This window comes from Anastrepha obliqua, chromosome 1 (assembly GCF_027943255.1).
Source record: "Anastrepha obliqua isolate idAnaObli1 chromosome 1, idAnaObli1_1.0, whole genome shotgun sequence".
NCBI classification, from domain to species: domain Eukaryota; kingdom Metazoa; phylum Arthropoda; class Insecta; order Diptera; family Tephritidae; genus Anastrepha; species Anastrepha obliqua.
In genome coordinates this window covers 35,165,160-35,183,842 of record NC_072892.1, presented here as the reverse complement: position 1 = coordinate 35,183,842, position 18,683 = coordinate 35,165,160, and the positions used below count along the sequence as shown (strand labels likewise).

Here is an 18,683-nt window from a genome sequence, read left to right as displayed (position 1 = left end):
AATTTCTGACACAAAATTGAAGGATCTCAAAGATTTATGCAAAAAAAAATGTAATTCCTCCCGGCTCACAAACTTTTTTTTGAATTTACAGGGAGGGAATAATCGCGATTGTTTCGATGAACCAGACAGATTCGAAGAAGAGGACGAAGACGACAATAAATAAAGACCATGATAATAATTTACGATCTTACTGTAATTAAAACATAATTTTATAGTAATAAAAATTCATATTAAATTTACTTATTATTCTGGTGTATTTCTTGAATAAAATAGTGTATACCATACAAAATAAAATAACGTATCAGAAACTTAATAGAAAACATTAAAAAATAAAATAGCCTATCTGATGTATTTGTAGTTTACACCTCTTTTTTGTTCACTAAAAGGATGATTATAATAATAAAAATTGGTCAGTTAACAAAATAGACTCATTTTTATACAGTCTTAAAAAAAAAACGTCGAAAATAATAAATATTTACAGACATAACGAGATTTGAGTGAGAGCTACTTTCGACAAAAAGTTTGAAATTCATTTTCTCAAAACATCAAAAAATGTATAGGCTATTTTAATACTAAGGGGACGATATGACAGATTAGCTGGAAAATTAACAATCAGCTGTCAAGACTGTTTTGAGAGCGTTCCCACGACAGTCGGTTCTTCATAACCGGAACGACCTGGATTTACATCCGGTCAAGGACTGTCACTTCAGCAGCATTTCCCGTATACATATGTATGGGGAATGTTTATGCTACTACAACAACAAAAACTGTTTTGAAAGGATTTTTCTTCATAGAAATTGGTTTCACGGAATAATTTAGTAATTTTGATTTGGTTTTATTAAGTTTTTACTTTTTCCTTATATTTGTAGCAATTTATCGATAAAACAGGGATGTACAGCAAGAGTATATTTATAATCTGAGTTTATTTTATAATCTCGGATTTCAGTAGAAAAATGTTGTATAAGTAATCTCGCTTTTTAAATTACGGATTGGGAGTTAAGCTCGTTAAAAGTGGATAGTCTAGTTATATGTGGACCCATTATTAAAAAGTTTGTTGTTGTTGTTGAAGTGGTAGAGTATTTTTACTGAAATAATCCTAATTAGCGTCCATCAACGTTATACTACCACTGTCCTCGTGTGATGATGTCTTGTATTTTTTTTTTGTTTTTTTTTTTGCTTCTAAGTCAGATCCATTTTGTGAGATCCAAGTATAGCAGCAAATTCTTTATCTCGATGTCTGAGATCTCATTGATTTGCTTTAAGAAAGGCTTACCGATAGAGCGAAGTCGTGCCCTAGCTAGCCCTGGACATTCACATAAGTAGTGGAAAAGACTGTCCTTCAGCCCTTCCGCTTGACAGCTTCTGCAGATGGGATTGAAGGGGAGGTTGAGTCTGGCTGCATGATCCCCTACCTTCCAATGGCTGTAAGGGTTGCAGTGATGCGTGAAATGGTTGGTCGAGAGCATTCTAACAGGTGATTCGTCCTTTGGATTTTATACGACGGATATGTGTTTTTTGTTGTAATACATGTAGTTAATGGCTTCCACCTTCTTTCGGCTAAAGCATGATAATATGAAGCAATGGATGCTTGTATTGTGTTGAGTGGGGTGGAGACTGCCACCGCTTATGCTATGTCTAGTGTCGAACCTTCTCTTGCTAGCTCATCCGGTATCTCATTACCCCGTATGTTCCTGTGACCGGGAACTTATATCAGAGTAATTTCAAGCCACTGACTAAGCATTTCTAGTTCCTCTCTAAACTGTAAGACTAGTTTGGATGAAATGGAGTTGGAGTCTCAGGCCCTGATAGTTGCTTGACTGTCTGAAAAGATAGCTACTCTTGCACCAACTTCCCTGTAGAGATTTAGTGATTTGCATGCTTCTCTGATTGCTAATAGTTCTGCCTGGAACACGCTGGCATAGTCAGGAAGTCGAATTGACTAAGATAGATTGAGCGACTCCGAATGGAAGCCAGCTCCCACACTACAGCTCGTTTTAGAACCGTCAGTGTCGATTTCCATATCGTACCTTCCAATCACCTTCCTTTCGCCCCATTCGGTTCTCGGCGGAAAACGTACCATAAAGTCTTTCTTGAAGTTAAGGTCGGAGACTGTGTAGTCTGATTTGTTTTTGAGCAGCGAGGGTCCCTGTAGAAGGATCTTACTGTGACCGTATGACTTTGTTGTCCATGTCTCTGAGCCTCCCCGCGTTGCAAGTGGCGATTGTTTTTATATGTAAGTCTACTGATAATAGATGAGTTAGTACATTGAAGACTTCAGTAGGACTGGTGCTAAGCGCTCCTGTAGTTAAGATACACGCTGTTCTTTCTGTTTCTTGTTCAGCTTGGCTGGTTGTATTTCTTTTCTATTGCAGGCCACCAGACTAGTGCCGCATTTGTTAGTATTGGCCTTATAAAGGCAGTGTAGGACCAATTGTATAGTTTTTGTTGGAGACCCCATTTTTTACCCAACAAGCTTTTACGAACGTTCACTAGCAGTAGATTGTCGATTGTACCGATTCTATTATATTTTTGTTACTCTATTGTGAATGGTCATCTAAATTGTAAACAGCTGTGTCATTTTATTAACATTTTTATAGCATTCGATTTACTTTTTATTATTTTCAAATATTTATTTTTTTAACAAAACCCAAATAAATGAATCGCATTGAGCTATGGTTTAGTGATACTTCAATTAAATCACTGCGCCAAGCGTCCCGTTCACCAGTTCTTTTTTCCAACTCATCTTGCGAGTCGTTGATTCCAATTTCATTTCCCTCATATCGACGTGAATATCATATTTTAAGAAGCTCACTACGACTTCTTCCAGAGATGTTAGAACATGCAAAACGTTTGCGTCCCCACCAATTGCACGAGGCTCGGCTCGGTTTTGAGACAATGCCCCTATTATGAGTTACATTCGATCTTCGATATTCGCTGGTTGTCGAAGATCGAAAATCGAATGTCAATTTGGTATTATGAGCGGTGCAACCCTATCGAAATTTTCGTTGTTTACCGAATTTAGACCCGAATGCAATTTTGCTTTCGATCGTGTAGCGTATTGTGGGAAAACTGGTTAAAGGGTAAGTTGTTTGCGATTATTTATGGTTTTATAGTAACCAAATAATAAATATATACTAATTTTGTTAATTTTATGCAGGTCGAAAGTCGTGAGTACCAAACAATAATTAGAAAGGCGAATCCACAATTCGCAAAAGGGATTTGTACCAAAGTTCAAGCAGCAAAAAAATGGAAGGACTTTACAACGGAGCTGAATTGCTTGGGAGCACCAGTGAGAACGGCAACAAAATGGATTAAGCTTAATAATGGTTTTGTTTTTGTGATGTTTATAGAAATACATTTTTTCCCTTGGTAGGTATGGGCTGAAATACGTAGAGGAACTGAAATATATATTTTTTTCGAATGTCGAATAATTGAATAAAGAAAATTTATAACAAAAATAAAACAGCAACTGTCGCGTAAAGGTTTCTATTTAATACTTTTTAGATTTTTCTATAATATTCTCAAAATTTCATTTCTTATGTTTTCTATAATACTTCTCCGTTATTTGACTCCACTTCAATATCTTCAGCATCATCGTACACAGTGGGTTGAGCAAGTCCTAGCATACCTTCATTACCAATACTCAATTGGTACGATCCCTGAGCACAAAATCGTAGAACTGTGGCTAGCTTTAACATATTTGGAATGGATTTGGCTCGATTGCACTGCTGCAACTGGTTTTCTGTACTGGACAGTAGGTTCATAAACGCCTCTTTAGATAATCTAAAGTTCTATAAAAATTTGTAAGGAAATTTCTGTAATATTAAGTACGTCAACATATTTTGAAAATTCTAAACTTACTCAGTGGAAGCCATTTCTAGGGAGTTGGATGCGCCCCTCAACTGTTTTCTACTTCTAGCTAGTTCCACTAATCTTTCATCGTCCGATGAATTGTCGAACCACAACTCCTTTGTACTCATTTTCACAAAAAATACTTTTTTTTAACTTTTAAAAATGTTGTTAGCAAAGAATTTCAACACAATTGGTTTTTCTTTTATTTTGATTTGCTGTATCAGCTGAGAAAAATTATCTATTGTAAATGCGTCGAGCGATCGAAATTCACAATAGTCATATTCTTCAACGAATGAGCACCATAATACCAAATGAAAATTCGTTCGATCAGCACTTTCGACTACAGTCGAAGATCGAATGTTGCTCATAATAAGGGCCAATTTCTTCTTCGTCTTGCTTTTGAAATCTGTCCAAAATGCCACATTATTTTATTTATTAAATCTCAATTAGAATATTTTACCTTTAACCACTTTACCCATGATCTCACTATTGGTCCCAAGCTGTTTAGCTCTGCCGCCATGGATTTCCACCTTGTTTTTGATTGTGTCTTTGCACAGATCCCTTTCCCTAAATCTTGATGAACCTGCATCACTGCATCAGCCGCGCAAAATTTTTTGTATTGCTTAACACTTTAGTTCTGTAATACCCATATTCAATTAACTTATTTTCATTAATTTTTTACATTTTTAAATACAAATAACTTACTCTTTTCCGACTATTTTACTACATCCTCGCGCACTTACTTTCAACGGCTAAGAAATTGTTGTAGAACAGTAAACAAATGAAAACTGTTCACAGTCGCTGATTTATCGAGCGATCGACACTCACAATAGCGTCGATATGCGATAATCGCTCAGTAGTTCTTTATGTACTGCCAGTCTGCTGCCAGTCGACATTCGCAATAAGGGTCGTGGGGGAATAAAACCCCCACATGTACTTTTTATTTATATTAACACTCTTTATTTGCGATGTATAATTCAAGACAGTTAAGATAAAACTTATACTTCTAAAGGAAGTCTATTTTTATGTTTTGTCGTTTGTAAGAACGCTTCTAGAACGATCTCTTTCATAGAATCAATAACGACGTTAAATTAAATTGAATAATCAATAAAAATTAATAATGAATTCAGTGTGGACAAAAGGGTGAACGCTCGTTCCCGTACGACACTTTCAGCTGTGTTCCCACAGGGTATTCTCTAATTTTCTTCGTATGTATGTGTACAAACATTCATTTACAACTACACAAGTCTGTGCTGCCCAACTAACCATAAAATAGAAACCGAACAAAACGGATCATAAATCGAACCGGATCAGCATGGCATCGTTGTTATTGCAATTGCGTGCAAAATTTTTATCAGGACCTCGATTTTTGACTAATAGAATCCAGATCCAAAACATTTTTTTTGTTAGAATGTGGTGCCTTTTTTGATTTTATTTATTTTTACATAGTTTCTTTTCATACAGTTTCTTTTTTGATACATATACATATATAATTTTTTATATGTATATTATTTTGTACAGCGTCGCACTGACTACGGTGGCTCCCCGCCTTGTTTTTTGCAGTGCTGTTGTTCAAACGTCTATTTGTATGCGTAATTTATCAAAACAGAAAAACCCTTGCGCCCCATTGTATACGATATTTCAAAATTTAAGGCAACAGCCTTTAACTGATCAAAATATTGTTGCGTTTTTTCTCTAAATTAAACGTCTCTCTATTATTTCTCTGAGTTCGGTCACTGGATCGCTTAATAAAAGTCACAAACTAATGGCCACACAAACTGTTTGCTTTATTGAATTTCAATTCTTTATCTTTTACTTCACGTTTACATGTTTACACGCTCAACTAGTAACTTCTAGATGTGGCAAATCGTATCTTCTGGCAACTTCTGTCTTCTCATCTGCCATTCATGTTTTTGCTTTAGTAACTCTTTCGCTTGGTATTATTGCCAACAATTATTGATAATAACAACCATTCCGATTGAACAGATCATTTTTGCAATGTTACTTTCGTAAATTTTGTGTAGCAATTGGTTCGAAGTTGTTAATAAATCCCGTTGATATTTGATAATTCTTTACTTTTGCTGAAGAACTAGGGGTGCCAAATAAAAAAATTTAAATAGCTCTAAAACTGCATTCTAAAAATTTGTATAGAAATTCTAATGAAATCGAAAGTTAAATTTTGATAAAATTTTTTTTTTTTTTTTTGTACAAAGTTTAAAATTGCGGATTTTATTTTATAGGGAGCTAAATTTGGTTTTAGTGGCTAACATTTTAATCAACGGTATTTTGCGACACAAAAAATTATATAATCGGGATTTTAGCGGTTTTAGTTGTGAAAACAATTGATTTCAATTTATATTGTTGTTTTTGCAGATCGTGGTAAAAATTAACCAAATTAGCGGAAAGGGCAAAAGTCGAGTAGGCAAAAGGCACTGAAACGGTTCTCCATTTTTACCTATACATATAATACGATATCTACAGCAGGCGCCTGTTATACTACCACATTTTTTAGTATTCTCTAATAACTTAACTTTTTTAAATTTTTAATACTTTAATATTTCATTTCATTTTTTTCTCAGTTTTACTTTAAAATTACCTCAATTCATTTCTTATCCCCTTGCGAAACAGGAAAGTGCACGTCACACTTTTTCATTCACAATTTTTTAGCTATGCACTTATATTCTCTATGGGTAACATATTTTTAAAGGCAGTAAATTTTGGCACATTCTATGAATTTCCAATAGGTAAAAATTATTTGTATTTCATAAAAAGAACATTGATACAACCTGAAACATTTTTGAAATCAATTTGCATTTACCACAAACCATTTGCCCTTCATTTTCTAGATTTTCAATGACACCCTGCTTATCGATCAACTTGCGTAATGTTTGTTGTACGTGTGGCTACAGTGTTATTTTTATGAACTGCCGAATTACAGAGCTCTATACGAATGCAACTCTGCCAATCACGTTACCAGCACTGGCACTGCTGACATTTGGCAGTAGTGAACTTTTACCGCCGCTGTTTATAATTATCCTTGCTTTAGTAAACATTTAATCGCTTTCGGAGAGTTGTTAAAGTAAAATATAATTTTTTGCTATTTTTATTTAACAAATATTTCAATAGATTGCAATGTTTTATCACGTAAGTGAATCTTGGTATGTGAAAATTAAATTCTCCCTAAACAGCTCATTCTCTTTGATAGATTTCACTTGAGCACGAGATTCTCTTGCATCCGCGTTATTTTGGTCCGCAGTTGCTGGAGACTGTAAAGCAGAAATTGTACACAGAAGTAGAAGGTACCTGCACGGGAAAATACGGGTTTGTGATAGCAGTGACTACAATCGATCAGATTGGCTCTGGTGTAATACAGCCAGGCCAGGGATTTGTGGTGTATCCAGTGAAATATAAAGCGATTGTTTTTCGGCCGTTCAAGGGCGAAGTATTGGATGCCGTCGTAAAGCAAATTAACAAAGTAAGTGAGCTTAGTAAAAGTTGTTATAAATTGATAATGGAATGTGTTTTCTCTGAAACGCAGGTTGGCATGTTTGCGGAAATTGGGCCACTCTCGTGTTTTATATCACATCACGTAAGTGCTTTATTTACTAAATATATATTAGATTTTGATCTGACGACTATATTTTTTGTTTTTGTTCACAGTCCATACCAGCTGATATGCAGTTCTGTCCAAATGGTAATCCACCATGCTACAAATCGAAAGATGAAGATGTGGTGATTTCTGGAGAAGATAAGATACGTTTAAAGATCGTCGGTACACGTGTAGACGCTACTGGTATTGTAAGTATTCAACAATTATTATTTAAATAGAAATTGTAGTGAATGCCTTTTTTTGCAGTTCGCCATCGGCACACTTATGGACGATTACTTGGGTTTAGTGTGCAGTTAGGTGTACTTGCTTGGATTCTACCTGAAAAATTGGACGATTCTCTTTATAAATATGCGCATAGACTAAGTTAGATTATATATAATATTTGTACATATGTGTATGAACAAAATACATTCAACACCGGTTGAATTCAAACACAAAAAATGCTCTTCAAATGTATCATATTTATTTATAACGGGATCTTTAATTGGTTTTGAAGTTAACAACATACATAAGTAAAGTATGGATGGTCTAAAACTTTGATTAACACATAAATCGAAGCGTGCGGTACACATATTTTTTCATAAATACGCACATTTAATGAGCGAATTAGTTATAAATTGCATTTAAATGGACTATAATTGATACATCATTTATGATAATACCATTAAATACGTTATTTGCTTTTAATAGACATTTAAATGTTGAAGAATGAAAATTATATAAATTTGTATTGGATTGTATAAGATTTATTTGGGTATTCTAATATTACCTTACTTTTCGAGGTGGACAGTTTTTGAAAGCAATCGCGTATTAATTATAATTGGCGCTTACACCCTTTTTGGGTATTTGGCCGAGCTCCTCCTATTTGTGGCGTGCGTCTTGGTGTTGTTTCACAAATGGAGCGACCAACAGTTTTAAGCCGACTCTGAACGGTAGATATTTTTTATGAGGAGCTTTTTCGCGGCAGAAATACACTCGGAGGTTTGCCAGTGCCTGCCATTAATATTATATATTAATTTTATAGTCATAATAAGTACGATAAGTTGGAGCAAAAAAGGTTGGGAACTTCTTACAATTAACTAGCATCTTTTCTTTCGACTCCACTTGCAAATGTGGTGGATGGGCATTTGCATAGCTATAAATTTCAATATCTATTCTTAAATTTAGTAAGACTACATTAAACTTGTGACTAAAAATCTTAAAAGAAGAGCGTTAAACGTTTTCCCATCGACATTGCAGGAATGTTGCACAAAAACTTTAAAACTTAACAACAACAAAAAAAATACTATCACGCTTAATACCTATAGTGTGCTGCCTATAATTTTTTCTGTAAAAACAAAATTTTAAACTTAAAAACAAATGCATTTTTCCAATTTCCTCGCCGCTATAAGACTCACAAGTCCCATGAAAAAAGATGGTGCTTCACCAGCATATCGCGCACACCATCTTTTAGCGGTTGAGATTCTTTCCCCCTCTTGGGTGGCAACTCCCAATCTGGATTCAAATTGAAGGCAAATTGGGAAAGTATCCGCAGCTCGCACTTGACCTGCACCCAGCCCGGTGAATCAATGTAGCTCCAAGGGTAATACCATTTTTGTACAACATCCTGGCAAGAGCACAACACTTCCAGCCACAAATGCAATACCTGCTCATTTAATCCAAGGCATATCAGTGAACGCAATTTGACATCCATTTGCACATGCGTCTCGTCGTGCGACTGGTTTACTGCTTGTACGCAACGGAACAACAACTCCTCTGGGGTCAGCACTTTTCCATCTTCATCGAGACGATACGTCTTGCATAGCACCAAACGACTGTAGACCGATTCGAAGTCCTTTTCCACTTCGCGCGTAGCTGCTTCTTCGATGAAGAGCCACGGATGTATCGAACCACCCAGAAATGATGGCCTTTTCATGCCATGCTCCAGGAAAGCCTTAATGGATGGCGCTAGTGTCCCCCGCACCAAATCTGTAACAGTTTCCGAAATTGCGTCGTCGCCCGCCGATGTGTATAACTTACTGCGTTCGTCCAGCAATTCGACGAATTTTGCCGGAAACCAGCCACGCAGTCCATTCAATTCTCCCACCCAACAGTGTTCATCCTTTTGACTAATTATGGTGATGATGTCATTTTTGCGGAAGCCCAGCTCATCGTCGTCGTGCCGTTCGAAGTCATGCAAAGCTTTCGCTCTCCGTTGGCGTCGACGCGCGACATTTATGAAGTTTTCATGGTCCTTAGCATGCGAATCAGTGCTATAATTCGCTGTCAGTTGAATGTGAGCTGTTAACTTCGGCTCAATGGTGATAAAGTGACGTGCCACCTTTAATATTGCTTCACGCAAATCGACCAGAATCTCAGTTTGTCTTATATTTTTATTTTTCAGCTCGACCGAATCATTGTCCCCGCGAAAGAGCAATGTTTCTAATATGGACTTGCTTTTGCGTACTTGCCGACGGGCTAAATGCTGTTTGGGTAGATTCGGAACGGCCTCGGGATTGCCAACTAGGCCACCCTGATCAGCCATCAGATAAGCAAGATGACGTCGACGATGCGTATCGATGACCGTTTGACTCAAAGAGCCTCCCACCTCGAGTGCTTGATTGAACAGTATCTGCAAATGTATTTAAAGGTAAATATTTTTAAAATGCACTTTCGATTTGAAGCACTAACCTCTACATCATCTACTTCACCCGGAATGTCCGATAACGAATTGAATATTTGCGCTGAGTTTTCAAGATGTTGGAAATCTTTTTCCTTCAACTTCAGCATACCCAATGTGAGTTGAAACAGTACTATACTGCCATCATAGAAAAACCAATCCCAAATGCGCACTAAAATCTTCATATGCACAACATTGGCGAACAGTGTTAAAAACCAATGTAACGTAATGAGGGATAATTCGATGTCATGCTTTTTCAGTGTCTCGTCAACCGACGTTAGATAATTTGCGATCAGCGTTTGCATGACACGCTGATCGGCTTGTATGCCAAGCAATGTTGATGAATAGTACGAAGCGGGTAATAGGTCTTCCACTATTGTCGCCATCATCCAGAAAGCATTTTCTTCCTCCATAAAAAGCAACAAGCAAGCGGCAATTACACCAGTACCTTGACAATAGCCAATATCTGGAAAGAGCCATGCGATTCCACGTAGTATGCGGCGCAGTCGTGGTATGCCAGTACCATGCGGATTGCTGAAGCAGGCATTTGTCGGTAATATGCGCAACAGATCTTTTTCAATTTGTTTTGAGGTCATAAGTTGATCATTCCCTGAGGCTAATGTAAATGACAAATAAAGCAAAGAATCTCCCGAAAGAAATGTAATTTCTCACCCTTAACTATATCATGATAACTAGTTTCACTTTTCTGCTTCTTCGCCAGCGCGCCAGATAAACGCATCCACATTTGTGCGCGCAGTGAATGCGGTATACCCTCACGCACCATATTTCGCAACTTTTCGGTGCGTGGCAGTACAACATCCACATTCTCCCAAGTCAATTCTGTAGCCTCTTTGTTATGTGAAAACTCTAAATGTGCAATCCATTGCAATCGATGCTGCGCATCTTCAACTAATGGTTGGGAAAGCAATTTATTGGAGTTTTGTTCCGGACCGTCTTCTTCTTCCACACGAAAACCGAATTCGTCAAAGCGGTAATCTGGCTGATCATTAGGACCAGCAACCTCCGCTTCGGGTTGTCCAAGCTTCGCGAGAATTTCTTGTGGCCACATGGAAGGCGTCAGCGCAGAGAACGGACCACCGGGGCTTGGTCGCAGACCGTCCACCACACACAGTTCTTCCATCATCGGTGGCAGTTCGTCCAAATTGTCATCTTCCGAACTGTTCGCATGCAACTTTTTCTAAGGGCGATAAAATTTATTAGTTAGATAAAACGCAAGATATGATAAACAATGTTGCGCTGGGTGAGTAGCAGAGCCAGACTTTGCTTACAATATGTTCTTTACGTCCCACATATCCGTCGTGGCCTCGACCGAAAAAACTCTCCATCGTTTTTCGTATTTAAGAATAACGACGGCGACACTACTTTTAAATCTAATTTGTTATATTTTCACAAATTCATTGACGAAATTTCACCAAAATTATTTCTTAACTTTTTTCAGTACTGAGTGGGACTCAGCTTCGACACTTGTGGGTGCTGATGTTGACATTTTGGTAAATACAATTGACGTAGATGACATAGATGGGCAGTGTTGGCAAACGATATATATAAAATACTGGCTCACAAGGTGTCGTAAGTGCAGTATTCTGAAAGTTTAGAGGACTTGAAACCACAAACTTTTAATATGACTGGCATGGCACCGATATAGTTAATACAGTGGAGAGAGTGTACATACATTAATTACTTATATATATTGTCGAATACGTCGATCTATGTGTCTACCTATCGACCTAACCATCTTAGGTTTAGTAATAGAACATTTTGAGTACTTTTTTAAGAGTCGGCATATGGCCACAAAAATATCGAAATTCAAATATACGTAATCTGCGAAAATTCAAAATTCGCGATACTTTTTGAACACATCTCGTATATATATACTATACAGGCGACAATGCAATGATGTACCTGGGGAAATGTCGTACCAGGGAGAATCGGGAGCACAACTTCGCAGTCTGCAGGTGACTTCACAGTTAGAATGCTTGTGATTATTCTCAGCTACTCTTAGGGATGCAACTTGAGATGTTTAGATCCTTTAAAGTTGTGTTCTTCAAGTGAAGACATTTAAAGGCATACAATTTTTGTATGATAGCTCAGATCAGTAACAAAATATAGCTTGGAGTGAGGCAAAGCAGTTGATCCCGCGTTTTGCGCTGCCTGCCCCACTACTTATCTGGTTAAATTCGGAGTAATGTGAGAGCAATTTTAATCAATCAACAAAATATGTCCAAACTCTGGCAGTCTTTAATTAAATTCAAATCTCGGTCGTTCCAGTAACGTAAACCGAGTGCATTCAAAATACATCACTTTCTTTGAAATAACAAATCCAACAGTCTGGCAGGTATTCAGGCATCTTGTGCTCTCTGTTTATTTATTTATTTTTCCATTGTCAAACACAGCTGATAACATGGGGAGAAATTTTTGTATGCGTTTACAAATTTTCACTGACTGATGCATACGTATTTTTTTATCAGTACGCCTCGAACTCTAATATTTGGGAAGTTTTTTAATAAATATGAATATTAAGCCGATAATTACATGTAGGGGCGAATAACTCAAATGAATTTCTGTGTTGAATATGACAATTTTGTTCCTCTACAGATGCCGGCGCTGGACCTTTATTTCGTTCGTTGGAGGCACAGATCTTAAATGCTATACCATTGGATACTTGTGAATGGCGTCGTACATTTCATCGGCCCTCCAAACAAGTGCGTTTAGAAGCGCAAACCCAGCCCTTCAATGTGAGTGCGCTTGAGAAATACAAGAAGGGCGAGTGGAGCATATTGGAACACCCCATTTTACATATTTTCGTCACAGAGTGCAATGTAAATATAATATAACTACACACTATAGTTTCCAACTAATTTTCTTATCTATGGACATTCACAGGACCTGGACACATACAAGACCACCGCACATGAAGAAATAAAAAACTGGCTAAAGCAACTGACAGCCTACGGCATTTCTGATTGGATGATATTACTGGTGGAGACGCTGGATGTGCGTAAAGCAAAAAACCTATTACCGCGCACTACAGTTTTAGATAAAATTCGCCAGGATTTTGCTACGAAGAACGATGATCGTTGTATATCAGTACTAAACCCTGCGAAGTTCGAACAGAAATCGGCTGAATCATTTCGTTGTTTAGTGCAACGCATCAGGTTTATGACAATTTTTGTTTTGTTTTTATATAAAAACATATCTTTTCTAATACTTGCATATTTTCTAATTTGTAGATTTTTAATGCTCGCCAGCTATAATCGAAACATTGCCAAGTACGAGGAGCTTATACGCAGCAGACGTGAAAAGCGTAACCATGATGGTTGGGACTTTCGGAAGTACTTCTTTATGCAAGAAGATCTAGCATTAATATTCGAAAAACTAGAATTACATACTGAAGCGCTTATACAATATGACGAATTGGATGCTATGTTTTCCCAATTCATAACTAACTCTGGTTTTGGCGAAAAGCAGAAGTGGCTCGAATACTTCAAACAACCCTTAAGTTTCTTTCATGGAATTTGCCTTAATCGGAGAGACAAGTTTGAAATACGCAAAAAAATCAAAGAAGATCCGGTTTCAATATTGGAGTTCCGCAATTATTTGTTTGAACGCCAAGCACATCTGCTGCAACAAAACAATGAAACTCCAGAAATAGCGAGGAGACTTTTAAATTTCCTATTTTCTACATTGCGTGAAGTCGAACTAGTCAAATTGGATACTCAAGAGGGAGCATTGTCGTGCTGGGAGTTTGTTTGTGCGCTGGAGGTTCTGCAAACTTGTGAACAAGCCATGGAGCCAAACGACCTTGTTTGTTTTCAGCATTGTGCGCCAATCTGGAATTTGGCAAAGGACAAATTGTATGAATTGGGCAAGCTGTGTGGTCTGCTGCCTGGCTTCACGCCTACTTCCGAGCAGCTGCATATAGTAGTGCAACTATCTGCTGGCATTGGTGACACACCACTAGAGCAGTCACAATTCTTGAACCCCACTCCCCAAATTTCAGAACAGAAACGTGATCGCTCGCCAAATCGTCGACCCAAAAAATCAGCCACCGATCAGCTGAAAGAAGCTTTGGGCTCAAATCAAGCATTCCAAAAACTCTATTTGGAACTAGCAGAGCTGGCCATAAGCACATACAAACACGTTTCACGTTTGCGTTCGGCGCGTCTTGTGGGCTTGGATTTGGGCAACTTTTACTGTGCGCTCAATGAGCCGCATAAGGCCGTTGGCTTCTTTACTGATTTGTTGCGGGAATTGAAGGCAGAGAATTGGCATGTGTTGAGCTCACAAACATTGCTGGAACTGGCCAATTGCTATCGCAAGATGGGCGATTCGCTCGCTTACACCAAAACGTGCAGCTCAATTTCATGTTGCCACGAGTTGGAAATGTTGGTGCGCTCATTTTATTTCGATGAATTTCTCAAGTCTGTAAAGACGCTGACAACTTCCCTCTCCGCACAACCATCCATGGAGAATGCCAATTTTTGTGTGCTCGAAGATCATTTTCGTATATGCGACATAAATGTGTTGAATGCCGAACCTATAATACAGGATGACATCGTAATTGTGCAATTAAAGTTGGAGAGCTTCTATCCACGTGAAGTCGTTGCTGAAAGCATACAGTTGTCCTACGAAATGCATGTTTCGCCACTTACTGGAGATGTGGCTACGCCACCGTTAATCGTGTCTGTTAGCAGTAGCAAAGATAGAAAATTAAGTGGTACACCGTCTTCATCGCCACTCAAAGAGTCGCGTCTGAAAATGTCACTGCATTTAGACTACAAACAGGACAATACCCTCGATTGTGCGTCGGTAGCATGCGACGTGCCCAAAGCCAAGCAGCCGGTGCGCCGTACCAGTAGCACCAAACGCAAACTCTCACCCAGCGTGCAGTCGGATTTCACGAATTTCGTAGCAATTGACAACGTCGCTATACAACCGGGCAGCAATTTCATAGAATTAAAATCGAAAGCAACGCGAGTGGGCACTTGGGATTTCAAACAGGTTTGCCTATGCTTCAAATAGTTGATAATTTTTAAATAAACTTTACAACTTTGTCTTTTTAAACATAGATGCGCATCTCCCTATCACAGTTGGAATTTTTCTCCGAGCAAATTCCCTTCAAAGCACCACCATTTGTAATCACAACCAAGCCAGCTGCTGCGGTGCTTAATTTCAAAAACTTAATTGCTGGCATTGAACAGCCGATACGTTTGACGGTCTCCGGTGGTAGCTTTATTTTTCCTGCTGATGCAAAAATCGTATTGAAGTGTTCAAAAAATTTGCGCATACGCTCGGCGCGTGCAAATGACGAACTTGAAAAAGAACAAAGTACGGTGCAAGTGGACGAGCAAGAAGGTCAAGCACTTATCGATAATGATGATGTACTGAAGCAAAATGTCACAGATTCAACATCCGCCAAGATGGTAGAAGAAGACGACTCCACATTCGCTAGCGTATTGCAGGTGCCTTTGCCGAATTTCAAATCGTTCGAAGAACGTGAAATTCCATTGGAAGTGTTGACCGATTTGCCAGGACGTAAAATACCTAAACATCTGGAGCATTATGTTATACTTACATGCCCGTGGTCACGCAATGAACTGCAGATAGCGATTGATTTTCAGCCCGCGATGGAGGCACAATGTCGGCTTCACACCTGTGGCACGCAAAAGTACTTGCATGTTGTAATGAAGGGGCTCGATGCGAACTTGTATTTAACGGAGGCGAAGGTGAAGTGCGATGTGACAGGTGTGCGTTTGATTGATATGAATCCCCCATCACAGGCACGTGTGGTATGTAGTTATAGTGCATAGATGATAATTATGCAGATTTATTTAAAATTTTTACACTTCAATGTAGCAAATCTACAAAGGCTTAACTGTTTCTTACTTGTATGAAATACAAGTGGAGCCGCTTAAAGCGGAGGTGGAGCTACCCGCGGTCATCAAAGTGCACTTCATGACAAAATACTCAACTGTGGAAAAACCAGAGCTTCTGCGGAATTATGGTTGCGCTTTCGATTTAGTAGACTATACGACGCTCTTCAAAGTTCAGACACAGCTTGAGCCCAACGAGCTTTGCCGTTTGCGTTCAGTGTGTAATTTGAATTTGAAAATCACCAAGGTGCACGAAAACCCCTACGTGGATTTGATGTATGAGGTGTTGAGTGATCAGAATTTATGGGCCGTCTGTGGACGATCGGCAGGTTGGTTATATTTGAGTGTTGATAATTTCGTTTGCTTAATATGTTTAGAAAAATTAAAGGATTTCGATGGACGTAAAAGTAGTTCCAATTGAAAAATATGTTTCCAAAACCCGCACACAAGCTGCCACTTCAGCAGATATTTCCCAAGTAGGTGATTTTACGAAGAGTTTATGTTTTCGGCCGCCATAGCCGAATGAGTTGGTGCGTGACTACCATTCGCGAATGCGCAGGTTCGAATTTTCGTGCATGAAACCACGGAATGATAGAAAGTTTTTTCTAGTAGTGGTCGCCCTTCGTCTGGCATTGGCAAACCTCTGAGTGTATTTCTGCCATGAAAAAGTTTCTCATAAAAAATATGTGCTTCGAAGTCGGCTTAAAACTGTAGGTCCCTCCATTTTTGGAACAACATCAAAACGCACACCACAAATAGAAGGAGGAGCTATATATATACATATATGTTTTATGTTTTTGGAATGACTGATCCTTGGGCTTTGTTTTGTTTTTCATTGGGGGAGGATTTTTACATGGCGAGTCCCAAAACGTGCGTATAACCAGATATCCTGGTTGTCTCACATTAGCTCGTTCTCAAACGAATGTTCGGAAGCTACCTAGCGGATACTTAGGCGAGGACGGAAGTTGTGAGTGCTTGGGTCATATGCAGAAGATCGTCATGGCCGCTCCCAAGTGAATGGCAATCAGGGGCTTTCCCCACTTGCGTCGGCTGCTACACATGCAACCATCCCCCAGCCTTGAAATCCAACGAGGGTTCTCGCTTCCCAACAAATGCTACAGTAGACTATGTAGGCAATTGGGTAGTAAAGTCCTCTCTCGACGAAAAAAAATTAAAACTATAAGGCTCTTATCATGTCCCTACTAACGTCCTGACAACTTCGGATGAGAAGTCCCTTGGAGTATTTGAGAGAAAGATTCTGCGGAAGATTTTTGGATCTTTGCACGTTAGTGGTGGCGAGTATTGCAGACAATGGAACAATGAGCTGTATGAGCTTAACGACGACATAGGCATAGTGCTAAAGACCCAGCGAGTTCGTTGGCTGTGTCCTGTCGTCCGAATAGGCACAAACGCTCCAGCTCTGAAAGTATTCGGTGCGGTACCAGCTGGAGGTAGCCGAGGAAAGGCATTGGAAAGATCAGGTGGAGAAGGACTTGGTGCGAGAAATAAACGACTGGTGCGTAAGCGGTTATCGCGCCAATTAAGAAGAATATCTTCTTGCTTGGGCTGATAAGTACAAGGTCGTTCAAATATCGAATACTCGGTTATCGTGTGGCTATTATAAAATTTTTTTAAAAACTTTTGGAGAATGCTGCTGGAGTGCAACTACTTAACCAGATGGAGTATTTCTGATAACATAAACTTTACTCTTGATGTAGTCAACGGCCGAATCCTTTAATTTTAAAATTTTTCTGTACATAAAATACTTTATCTTTTTAATATTTAGTAACAACTTTTCTTTATTTTAATTTAACATTTACGAAGTCTGTGGTAAGTATATCAGCCACAAACAACGTAAAATATCGTTTAATTAAATTTTTCTAAGCTTTATAATGTTTTTTTCAATACTACAGTTTATGCTAAATAATCATCGCCGTTTTACCATTACAGGCGTTGTATCCATGAAGGACGTGGACAGCCATTCGATTTCTTTGGATGTGATGCCACTGAGCACTGGTTTTCTACCTATGCCTAATATACGACTGTCACGTTATACGGCTGGCGGTAAAAACAAAACTGACACGCATTCCAAAGTGCATCCATTTCCACAGGGACAAGTTTACAATAGCACCAAAAGTATGCAGATACACGTTTTAGCCAGCAGCAATGGCGAACAGTAGAGTTAGATTTAATAAGAATTTAGACATAAATATTAACTAAAAATTACTGATGATATTTTATTCAAAGGCAATCTGTGAAAGTATTATTGAAATCTTTTTCATAAAAAAATGTTCGTGCAGCAAAATTTATAACAAAATGCTGCAGATTCGACATTGGAGTTATGTATTTTTGCTAAAAGTGCTTACTAAAATACTGAAGTTTCATATTACTCGTACTGTTACGTAGAAAGGCACTAATGAAGTTATTTTTTTTTTCGGCAGTTCTAATGCCGTTTATATGATGTTAGTTTGGCTTCAATTGGTTAATGTATGACCAATTTAAAATGTTGTTGTTGTTGTAGCAGTTTCCTATTTTGAATTACTTTCAATTATAAGACCGTTTGGTTTTAGTATAGGTTAGTGCATTTCTACATTTCAGTAAATATTAATGCAATACTAATAAAATATAAAATATTTTACTTCAAGTTAATTGGGTTTTTTTAATATTT

The 18,683-nt window shown here is 38.2% G+C and overlaps 3 protein-coding genes across 3 annotated transcripts; 2 read left to right on the top strand and 1 right to left on the bottom strand.

Moving 5' to 3' along the window:
* Positions 1-6,866: 6,866 nt before the first annotated feature.
* Positions 6,867-7,928, top strand: LOC129249057 (DNA-directed RNA polymerase II subunit RPB7). Its single transcript, XM_054888684.1, has 5 exons — positions 6,867-6,996; positions 7,058-7,327; positions 7,391-7,441; positions 7,513-7,650; positions 7,709-7,928. Exons 1-5 carry the CDS (start codon positions 6,985-6,987, stop codon positions 7,757-7,759), a joined length of 522 nt encoding a protein of 173 aa, XP_054744659.1. The 5' UTR covers positions 6,867-6,984; the 3' UTR covers positions 7,760-7,928.
* LOC129249046 (small G protein signaling modulator 3 homolog) lies at positions 7,904-11,613 on the bottom strand. The gene is made up of 4 exons (XM_054888673.1): positions 11,411-11,613; positions 10,794-11,319; positions 10,133-10,737; positions 7,904-10,073 (listed from the first exon to the last, which is right to left on the bottom strand). The coding sequence occupies exons 1-4, from the start codon at positions 11,465-11,467 to the stop codon at positions 8,856-8,858; spliced, it is 2,406 nt and encodes an 801-aa protein (XP_054744648.1). The 5' UTR covers positions 11,468-11,613; the 3' UTR covers positions 7,904-8,855.
* Positions 11,614-12,555: 942 nt separating this feature from the next.
* On the top strand, positions 12,556-18,659 carry LOC129246026 (trafficking protein particle complex subunit 10). The gene is made up of 7 exons (XM_054884532.1): positions 12,556-12,676; positions 12,738-12,961; positions 13,026-13,297; positions 13,373-15,143; positions 15,212-15,931; positions 15,999-16,344; positions 17,966-18,659. The coding sequence occupies exons 1-7, from the start codon at positions 12,652-12,654 to the stop codon at positions 18,193-18,195; spliced, it is 3,588 nt and encodes a 1,195-aa protein (XP_054740507.1). The 5' UTR covers positions 12,556-12,651; the 3' UTR covers positions 18,196-18,659.
* The last annotated feature ends 24 nt before the right edge of the window (positions 18,660-18,683 follow it).

What these genes read in the sequence shown, in the direction of transcription:
- LOC129246026 (XM_054884532.1), top strand. Translation starts at nt 12,652, where the DNA reads ATGAATATTAAGCCGATAATTACAT. An exon ending in GCACTTGGGATTTCAAACAG is followed by an intron (nt 15,144 to 15,211) that starts GTTTGCCTATGC and finishes TTTTAAACATAG; the next exon opens with ATGCGCATCTCCCTATCACA. An exon ending in CCCCATCACAGGCACGTGTG is followed by an intron (nt 15,932 to 15,998) that starts GTATGTAGTTAT and finishes ACTTCAATGTAG; the next exon opens with CAAATCTACAAAGGCTTAAC.
- LOC129249046 (XM_054888673.1), bottom strand. Translation starts at nt 11,467, where the DNA reads ATGGAGAGTTTTTTCGGTCGAGGCCACGACGGATATGTGGGACGTAAA. An exon ending in TTATCATGATATAGTTAAGG is followed by an intron (nt 10,738 to 10,793) that starts GTGAGAAATTAC and finishes CATTTACATTAG; the next exon opens with CCTCAGGGAATGATCAACTT. An exon ending in GTGAAGTAGATGATGTAGAG is followed by an intron (nt 10,074 to 10,132) that starts GTTAGTGCTTCA and finishes ATACATTTGCAG; the next exon opens with ATACTGTTCAATCAAGCACT.
- LOC129249057 (XM_054888684.1), top strand. An exon ending in CGTGTTTTATATCACATCAC is followed by an intron (nt 7,442 to 7,512) that starts GTAAGTGCTTTA and finishes TTTTGTTCACAG; the next exon opens with TCCATACCAGCTGATATGCA. An exon ending in GTGTAGACGCTACTGGTATT is followed by an intron (nt 7,651 to 7,708) that starts GTAAGTATTCAA and finishes CTTTTTTTGCAG; the next exon opens with TTCGCCATCGGCACACTTAT.